The sequence below is a fragment of the Schistocerca americana genome, chromosome 2 (assembly GCF_021461395.2).
Source record: "Schistocerca americana isolate TAMUIC-IGC-003095 chromosome 2, iqSchAmer2.1, whole genome shotgun sequence".
NCBI lineage: Eukaryota > Metazoa > Arthropoda > Insecta > Orthoptera > Acrididae > Schistocerca > Schistocerca americana.
Window position 1 is genome coordinate 676,451,180 of NC_060120.1, and position 10,911 is coordinate 676,462,090.

At 44.2% G+C, this 10,911-nt stretch overlaps 1 protein-coding gene across 1 annotated transcript in view; it reads left to right on the forward strand.

The window, feature by feature from the left end:
* The window catches only part of LOC124595564 (invertebrate-type lysozyme 2-like), a 74,082-nt gene extending 65,537 nt beyond the window's left edge, over positions 1-8,545 (forward strand). The window contains exon 4 of the mRNA XM_047134348.1: positions 8,267-8,545. Within this exon, the coding sequence (XP_046990304.1) occupies positions 8,267-8,440 (174 nt within the window). The 3' untranslated portion in view covers positions 8,441-8,545. The remainder of the gene's footprint in view (positions 1-8,266) is intronic.
* Positions 8,546-10,911: the final 2,366 nt, after the last annotated feature.

Genomic DNA, 10,911 nt, shown 5'->3' on the forward strand with positions numbered 1-10,911 from the left:
CACCACTTGGAGCGCTCCTGCCGCTCGAGTCGTCAAACGTAATAGCTTTCGCACCAGAGAAGGTCGCGACTGTAGGTGTTAATTAAGCTGTATCATCATGGTGGAGCCACAACCTCTGCCGAACGTGAAGAGAAATTTCTTCTAGTTCTTCAGGCAGATTGTTTGAGAGAAAGGCATGACATCTTTGCTCAGTTAACTGGTGCGGCAACATGTGGACACCCAAGACATTGTCTCTCAATATTCCCGCCTGTAAGTTGATGCCAACGCGAGTCTGATATCCACGATCGCGGGAAACGATCGGGCTAACTTCCCATTAACTGTGGACAATTTGTATATTGGAGACGCCCTCACTTGTGCATGCAGCTTCATCAGACAGTATTACAATTTTTATGGTGTCAACAATGGTTTTTTGTTGTTGTTGCAACCACTCCCAAACCGCAGGATGTAGATGTTGCGTTAATGAATAATGAAACGCGTACAGCCCACAGCCCTTCATAGAGCAACACGTCAACGACCTCCTGTTGCGAGACATGCCCTGCTACTTCACGTTTACTCCGCAGAGGGTCGTGTTGCGTAGCATCTGGAATGGCTAATCCGTCAGCCAGAGTGCGGCTAGTTCGTGTACTAGTTAGTGTGCTTCCTCTACTCAATGATGGTCTCGATCAGGATACTGGCAGCATATTCAAGAGCAGCAACTATATTCCTGTTATCACTTGCACCAAGGACCGAAACCAAGTCGATGTACATATTCTACACTACTGGCCATTAAAATTGCTACACCAAGAAGAAATGCAGATGATAAACGGGTATTCATTGGACAATATATTATACTAGAACTGACATGTGATTACATTTACACGCAATTTGGGTGCATAGATCCTGAGAAATCAGTACCTAGAATACCTACCTCTGGCCGTAATAACGGCCTTGATACGCCTGGGCATTGAGTCAAACAGAGCTTGGATGGCGCGTACAGGTACAGCTGCCCATGCAGCTTCAACACGATACCACAGTTCATCAAGAGTAGTGACTGGCGTATTGTGACGAGCCAGTTGCTCGGCCACCATTGACCTGACGTTTTCAGTTGGTGAGAGATTTGGAGAATGTGCTGGCCAGGGCAGCAGTCGAACATTTTCTGTATCCAGAAAGGCCCATACAGGACCTGCAACATGCGGTCGTGCATCATCCTGCTGAAATGTAAGGTTTCGCAGAGATCGAATGAAGGGTAGAGCCACTGGTCGTAATACATCTGAAATGTAACGTCCACTGTTCAAAGTGCCGTCAGTGCGAACAAGAGGTGGCCCAGACGTGTAACCAATGGCACCCCATACCATCACGCTGGGTGATACGCCAGCATGGCGATGACGAATACACTCTTCCAATGTGCGTTCACCGCGATGTGGCCAACACGGATGCGACCATCATGATGCTGTAAACAGAACCTGGATTCATCCGAAAAATGACGTTTTGTCATTCGTGCACCCAGGTTCGTCGTTGAATACACCATCGCAGGCGCTCCTGTCTGTGATGCAGCGTCAAGGGTAACCGCAGCCATGGTCTCCGAGCTGATAGTCCATGATGGTGCAAACGTCGTCGAACTGTTCGTGCAGATGGTTGTTGTCTTGCGAAGGTCCCCATCTGTTGACTCAGGGATCGAGACGTGGCTGCACGATCCGTTACAGTCATGCGGATAAGATGCCTGTCATCTCGACTGCTAGTAATACGAGGCCGTTGGGATCCAGCACGGCGTTCCGTATTACCCTCCTGAACGCACAGATTCCATATTCTGCTAACAGTCATTTGGATCTCGACCAACGCGAGCAGCAATGTCGCGATACGATAAACCGCAATCGCGATAGGCAACAATCCGACCTTTATCAAAGTCGGAAACGTGATGGTGCGCATTTCTCCTCCTTACACGAGTCATCATAACAACGTTTCACCAGGCAACGCCGGTCAACTGTTGTTTGTGTATGAGAAATCGGTTGGAAACTTTCCTGATGTCAGCACGTTGTAGGTGTCGCCACCGTCGCCAACCTAGTGTGAATGCTCTGAAAAGCTGTCGGTTAAATTTCACGTCTGTAGCACGTCAACTTCGTGGTGTAGCAATTTTAATGGCCAGTGGTGTACTTATGTGTATGTTATATTACCGCCTCCACTGTTTACCGAGAAACTCACGAAGAAAGTATGATATGTGTGCTGATGTACAGTAGAATATGTTAACTGCGCGTTAGTTTGCTCTCCACTATCGTATACCCTACCAGGGGAAAATCGCATGTAAACGCGTCGTTCGTCGAAGCAGGCCGTCGTTCCTAACGCGCCTAAACCTTGTTGCAGGTTTTTATGGACGGGTCCTTACATATGGATTTATGGAGATCAATTCTGAGTTTTTCCAACTAGACTTCAAGTAGTAGCTCATTCTTTGACAATGTCAACGATATAAAGCTTTTCATAATAGAAACACAGTTTTTGTCCTGCCTTAATCAATCGAACTTCTTTTCTTTTGCTTATGCCTTTATCCCACAGTTTGAACAGGGTCGGCATGGCTACAATCGGATTTGGGATGGTTAATTTGAAGGGGTGACCGGAAGCCATTCCTGCCACCACCCTGTACCCCCAGGGATGGTATCAGTGTACCCCAGGCGTCTGTGTCTAGTGTAAATCATGAAATAGTGCGAACGTGTTTCAAATGTCTGCGAGTCGTGTAAATGAGGCGGGACGTGGGGAACATCCCGGTATTCACCTAGTGGGATGTGGAAAACCGCCTAAAAACCACATCCAGGCTGGCCGGCACATGAGCCTTCGTCGTTAATCCACCAGATGTATTCGATCTGGGACTGGCGCGCCTACCTGAGTCGGCTAACCTAGCGGGTTTTAATCAGTCGAACTTCCCATTTGTGAAAGGCGTAAGATTCAAACTACGCCGTTTTCCCAGGGGTAAAAGACAAGATCTTACCACGTATCGATCAATGTAGACAATATTAATGGACTTAAAGCTGAAACGCGTAATTAGTTGTTACATGATGATGATAGTGATTACAGTAGCAGAGTTTGGCAGTTACCTGGGAATCGGTATGCTAGCTCTACTGGTTGTGTAATGTCCTATGGAACTGTAATGAACATGAAAGGGGTAAACGTTGGTACTAATTGTTAGAACAAGTGGCATGGGAGAGTGTACTGGAAACTGGGTTGATGAAGTAACGCGAAAGAATGCACTTGGACAATGTGGCTTTCCGATTCGTATTGTTGCAGGGGAACTACCTGGAACAAAAGAAGAAGGTATGGGCGAAGAAAGAGAGGGATTTTTTTAGTTTAGGGGGCAGGGGTTAACTGAAGGAAAGAGAAGCAATGGAGGGGTATGGCGCGTGGAAAATAACAGAGGAAGCTTTGAAACGCAAAATTCATTTATAAATTGGAATATTAAAAATATTTCGCTTTCCAGTATTAACATTAGGTAATTGGAAGTGTTTCGTATAAGACCTGGTGTACTTTGTCTGTAACGATGATGAAGCCAGATATCAAATCTCCCAGTCTAAGATTATAAAATAAATGATATACCTAGATACGGAATCGAACCGTCAAACTCTACTATGCTAACACGAAGTTCTAACCACTGCAGATATTTTCGATAGTGAAGTATTAATTAACAACGAATGCGCAAATGCCACTAAATTTGTCCTTGTGTTGTTTTATCAAAGAGCAGAAGTCCTCGTAGAAGTTAAGTAAAAACCTCCGTCTCTATTTCTAAGACCACTTACTAATTTAATCGTGACGTCTTCATTAATAACACTTTCCGTGTAACTGGAGATGCACACAAAAATCTCTGTGTCTTTACCTTCCGTCGGCTGACCGATAGCAAGGCAACATTCTGCAGTTGCAGATTTGCTCGGCTGTTGTAACCATGTGTGACGCTTATGCTCTACAAACGGGTCCACCATGATCCCGGTGGCCTGCCCCAAGTATACTTGCCACAGCTGCTGTGGTACGGTAGACACTTGACGTACCCAAACAAACATCATCCTTCACAGACCCCCAAGGATCCTAATCTTATATGGTGGTCGAAAAATACACTACACTCCGTGATTCTTCAGAATACGACCAATCTTGGAAATGCTTCCTGAATACGGCAAAAAATATTGTAGACTAAACCACCAGCTCGTTATTCTCATCATTCACCCAATTAACGGTTGGTCGATAGCGCAACATGCTGGCAAAAGATGACTGAAGTGGGCTAACTCAGCTGACAAACTCTCAGGATGTGCAACAAGTGTCCGACGCAGTTGTTAGATCCGTTTCTGCTGCTAAAATGGTAGGTTATCAACATTTGAGTTAGTTTGAACGGCATGTTGTCGTCGGCGCATGGGCGATGGGGCACAGCGTCTCCGAGGTAGTGTGACAAATGTGTGTGAACTCTTATGGTCATCAGTCCCTAAGCTTACACACTGCTTAACCTAAATTATCCTAAGGACAAACACACACACCCATGCCCGAGGGAGGACTCGAACCTCCGCCGGGACCAGCCGCACAGTAAATGACTGCAGGGCCCTAGTCTGCTCGGCTAATTCCGCGCGGCCCGAGGAAATGGTGAGTTGGGGATGTTTTTGTACGACCATTTCACGAGAGTACCGTGAATATCAGGAATCCGATAAAACAACAAATTTCCGACATTGCAGGGGCCGGAAAAATATCCTGCAAATACGGTACCAACGATGACGTGACAGAAGTGTAACCTTTCCGCAAATTGCTGCTGATTTCAGTGCTGGGCCATCAATAAGTGTCAGCGTGCGAACCATTCAACGAAACATCATCGATATGGGCTATCGGAGACAATGGCCTACTTGTGTGCCCTTAATGACCGCATGACACAAAGTTTTACGTCTTGCCTGGGCCCGTAAACACCGACATTGGAACATTGATGACCGGAAACATGCTGCTTGGTCGGACGAGTCTTATTTCAAATTCTGTCAATCGGATGTACATGTACGGATATGGAGACAACACCATAAACCCTGCATGTAAGCAGGGGACTGTTCAAGCTGGTGGAAGCTCTGTAATGGTGCGGGGCGTGTGCAATTGGAGCGATACGGGAACCCTGATGCGTCTAGATACGACTCTAACAGATGGCACGTACTTAAGCATCCTGTCTGATCAGCTGCGTCCATTCGTGTCCATTGTGCATTCCAGCAGGACAATACGACTCCCCACACGTCCAGAATTGCTACAGAGCGGTTCCAGGAACACTCTTCTGTGTTTAAACGCTTCCGCTGACCACAAAACTCCCCAGACAAGAATATTATTGAGCAAATCATGGGTGCTTTGCAACACGCTGTTCACAGGAGATCTCCACCTTCCCCCCCCCCCCCCCCGTACTCTTACGGATTTATGGACTTATGGACAGCCCTGCAGGATTCATGGTGTCAGTTCCCTCCAGCACTACTTCAGACCTTCAGACATTAGTCGAGTCCATGCTACGTCGTGTTGCGGCACATCTGCGTGCTTGCGGGGTCCCACACGGTATTAGGCAAGTGTACCAGTTCTTTGGCTCTTCGGTATATGTGTAAACGATCTTCCATCTAATTTATAACAAACAGGATTAGATTTTTTCGGATAACACCAGTATCGTTGTCAGTCCAAGCGTACGTAACAGTGTCATTGAATGGTTTTCCGCGAATAATCTCACTCTCAGACTTAAAAAGATACAGCATATTCATTTCCGCACATTTAGCGCTACTACACCAGTGATATTTGTAATACACGGCGAGGAAATAATAAACAGGGAGGAAACTCCAAAATTTTCGGGTGTCCATATCGGTGTGAATTTAAACTGGAAAAATTCCATTCTGGAACTCCTAAAAAATTTAGTTCAGCCACGTTTGCACTTAAAATCATTGCATATCTTGAGGAAAGACAAATCAGTTATATTTTGCACATTTTCATTGAATAATGTCCTATGGAGTAATATTCTGGGGTAACTCATCTTTAAGAAAGAAAGCCATCATTGCTCAAAAACGTGCTGTAAGAATAAAATGTGGCGATCAGCCACGCTCGTCTTGTAGACTTCCGCTTAAGAAGTTGGGCATTCCGACTGTAGCTTCACTGTATTATTCCCTCACGAAGTTTATTGTAAATAACCCACTGCAGTTCAAAAGGAAAAATGATGTACATAATTAAAGTATCAGAAGAAAAAATGACATTCGTTACTGTAAGTTATGGTTGTCTTTAGCACAAAAAGGGGTGCAAAATGCTGAAACTAAAATATTTTATCCCTTACCTGGTGATATAAAATGTCTGATAGAAAGTAAAGTAATATTTAGAAACAAACTGAAGAAGTTGCTCCTTGACCACTCTCTTCTTTACGTAGAAGAGTTTCTGTCATTATAATGTTTAAAATGTAACGGGTAGGAATTACTAAGTCACATCCATACGTTATTGATAATAATAATAACAGAAAAGAAAAACTTCTAAATTACCAGCATTTAGCCACATTTACAAATTAATTTGCGATGTGAATGGAAAAGACTTGTTCCGGATCATTACGATTTCTCGTAGAAACGATCCATCGAAACATGAAACTAACTAACTATCGAAATATCGGCGGTTTTCGGGGACGTTACTCGGCTGCATTTCCGTAAGTTATTTGAACATTCGATATCCTGGGAGAAGCTGAAATTTCACAAATATTTCCGTTTTCTACAAAGAATGTGAAAACCACAGATATAATATCAAGACGAAAAAAATGGTTCAAATGGCTCTGAGCACTATGGGACTTAATATCTGAGGTCATCAGTTCCCTGGAACTTAGAACTACTTAAACCTAACTAACCTAAGGATATCACACACATCCATGCCCGAGGCCGGATTCGAACCTGCGACCGTAGCGGTCGCGCGAACAGATGTCCCCCTTCCCTATTCCACTCGCGAATGGCGCGTGGGAATTACAATTGTCGGTATTCCTCAAATTTTCTCGTCATTCGTGAGATGTATATGGGGGGGGGGGGGGGGGGGAACCAATATGTTGTCCGACTCTTTCTGGAACGTGCTCTCTCCAAATTTCAATAGTAAACCTCTCCGTGATGCCTCTTTTGTAGCGTCTGCCACTGGTATTTGTCGATCGTTTCTGTAACGCTCTCGCGCTGACTAATCGATCTGGTGACGAAACTCACAACTCTTTGTTGGATCTCCTCTGTCTCTTCTATCAATCCTACCTCGTAAGAATACCAGATTGATGAACAACAGTCAAGGATCTGCCGCACAAGCGCCTTGTAAGGCACTTCCTTAGTGAATGAGTTAAATTTCCTTAAGATTCTTTCTATGAATATCAGCCTGGCATCTGCTTTTCCTTCTATTTGTGTCATACAGTCATTCCACTTAAGCTCGCTCTGGATAGTCCGTTATAGATATTTTTTGGATACGACTGAATTGGGCAATTACTTGAAAATTGTGTTCACAGACATATCTAAAATCAATGTTTTCGGTTCTGTAAGAAGTAACATCAGCACTGTAATGAAATAACATCTCTGAATGTTAAGTCATTTAGTTATACTGCACGTAAATAAAATGTACGCCTTTGACTTCCTTTCCATATCCCAGAGACACCGTGTCGTACGTGGACAGATTTAGTGTAATGCCACGGAGACTTTTGTAATAGACCAGTGATACTATTGCACGAAGTGCAAAATATAGACCGTTCGTAAAATGAAAAGAACTGATGGTGTACATTGCTATGAATGTCTACAAGAATCACGATTATGTGTTAGGATGGAACGCAGTCACGGTTACCTACTCTTCTCGAACACTGTGTACCCTCTTGTCCATCTGTCCACACCTATAGGACCTACTCAAATATTCAGTGTTCCCCTGCTTCCACTGCACACATTGTTGCCCATAAATACGAACCTTTTTCAGGGGAGGGGGATCTTGTTCCCAGATTGGGAGCCATTCGGACTGCTTACTGGCACCACATGCCAAGATCCGCCGACAGAAAGCCAAAGGGTCTATGCTGTTATTTATCTGGCACTGGTCCTAAATGAAAGTGAGGAGAGTACTTTCTAGATAGTTGTTTTCCATTTCTCCGTCAACTGTCACTGCTTTCCTAGACTTAGTGTTTCCGACTAGTAAACTTGGATTTCGCACTGTTGGGAATTGTTTTTGCAATGTCTGTGTTTACTTCCTAGGTTTTATTTTGGTTGTTTTCAGCATTTTATCATTTACCTTTGATGTTGCACGAATATTGGTATAATGACACGTATTTTTTTTATTTTGTCAGGACTGCGACAGTGACGGGCAAGTGGACTGTATGGACTTCATGTTAATACATCTGTATGGACCTGGAGGATGTGATGGCGATAAAACGCAGGGGCCAATCGCTATATTCATCTCCTGCTGGGACTCGTACAAAAAACAGTCGTCAAATATCACTAGTCAAGCACTGCCCAATTAGCAGTGACTATATTATATTTCTCTTATGTAGCATTGGTGCAATGAACAAATATTTAACATTAATTACATGTACACAAAAAAGTAAAATATATTGACCCTATCATAACGCAAAGAAAGCTCACAACCACACAGATGAAAAATTGGGAGTTGACGAAGTACTTATTCTAACGTAATGGCTCGCCTGTTAATATGAGGGGTGTTCAATGGGTAATGCAACACTTTTTCTTCTCAGCCAACTTCGGTTGAAAAAATACAGAATCCGTTGTGGAACATCGTGGAATATTCCCGCTACAACCCCTGCAGTTTCATGAAGTTCCGATAGGTGGCGGCATTATACGTAGACTCCAAACTGGCGTCTGTTATGGAGGTACGTTCTAAGTAGAGGGCTGTCATTGAGTTTTTTTGGGCGGAAAACCAGAGCATCGCACATGTTCATAGGCTCTTGCATTATGTCTACAGAGTCCTGGCAGCGAATAAAAGCATGGTGAGTCGTTGGCAGACATGTCTGTCATCATCGCAACTAGGTCGCGCATACCTGTACGATCAGCCGCGTGCCGGCCGACCGCACACAGCTGTGACTCTTGCAATATCGGAACGTGCGGACACTCTCATTCGAGGTGATCGATGAATCACAATCAAACACAGCACTGCGCAACTGAACATCTGCACACCCGCGAGGAAGTCACGAAACTTCATTGGACTGTTCTTCATCATCCACCCTACACTTCGGATCTCGCACCTTTCGACTTTTATCTCTTTGGCCCAATGAAGTATGCAATCCGTGGGAAGCAGTATGTCGATGATGGGGTGGTTATTGATGCTGCAAGACGATGGCTCCGATGTCGACCAGTAGTGTGGTACTATGTGGGCACATAGACCCCCCAATAAGGTAGGGTAGCCCGCCCGGTTAGCCGTACCGTCTAACGCACGGCTTTCCGGGCGGGAAGGAGCGCCTGGTCCCCTACACGAATCCGCACGGCGGACTTGTGTCGAGGACCGGTAAGCCGGCCAGTCTATGGAGGGTTTTTAGGCGGTTTCCCATCTGCCACGGCGAATGCGGGCTGGTTCCCCTTATTCCACCTCAGCTACATTATGTTGGCAATTGCTGCGCAAACAAGTTCTCCACATACGCGTACACCACCATTACCCTACCACGCAAACATGGGGGTTACACTCGTCTGGTGTGAGACGTTCCCTGGGGGGTTCCACCGGGGGCCGAACCGCACAATAACCCTGGGTTCGGTGTGGGGCGGTGAAGGGGTGAAGTGGACTGCGGTAGTCATCATGGGGTTGTGGACCACTGCGGCTGTGGCGGGGACGGAGCCTCTCCGTCGTTTCTAGGCCCCCAGTTAACATACAATACAAAACAATGCAAGGTGGGTAAGGCCGTTCCATTGAACTTAGATTATGTTGAAAAATAGGGTTTTGTAGCCAGAAGATTGGGGAATAATGTGATGTAATGGAATTCTAAACAAAACCTACTTGCTTTCAGAAAAACGTGTTGCATTACTTATTGCACGGTCCTCATGTAATGAACTGATGTCTATACTACTTTGCTCGACTTGCATTGAACCGGTATCATTATACCTAAATGAATAAGATAAACACTTTTTATTCTGCTCTTTCCTTCTATTCATCCATTTTTACGCGTTAACGATTTCGATGTCATACATGTTGAGGGTTCTTTCATAGTTGTGTTTGAAGTCGATAGCTTGTAAAGCTGAAAACAATAAACACAACTGAGGCCACAAAGAAAAAGAAAAAATTAGGACAATAAAAATATTTATTTTCCTCCATCACATTCTTATTAACTGAAGTCCGCATCATCTTCCTTCACTAAGCAAGGTGCAAGATAACACGAGTCCTCGAGCTCTATCTGTAGCTTGCTAAGCACGTCGTATGACTCGTAACCAGACTGAAACGACAGGAACTGAAGCACCAGACTGTAAAAGCTCTCATTCATTATTTACAGCTGTCATTTACAATACAGGTTTCAGCAAGAATAACAGTTAAGAAGACAGAAACAAGACATAAGAGAATCACTCACAAATGTGCATTCGAACCAGCATCTTGACACCACTATCACACTAAACAAGAATATACTACAATATTCTTGTCTGGTCTACAGTTCTACAAGAATATTATTAACTAATACATAGGGAAAGTTTTTGCAGTCACAAAAAGAATGTACTACGCTCAATAGAATAGTTTTTCCGTAATCACTTATCAGAGTGATTATGAAAGTGAGTGCTAGTTTTCAAGAAAGTGTCCAGCAGCAGTTGTGCCGTGGAAGAGAGAAAATAGATAATTTGTTACTCTCAGTGACAAAAAAGTAATTTTAATAAAGTGTACTATGCTTTTCCCGGTAATAATGAATAGTGGGGTTATAACAGTAATATTGGTCACGAATTTAGAAAACAATGACATTTTCTGACAATTTCGAAAGTCATAGTTCCGAAAAGTTCGTTTTAA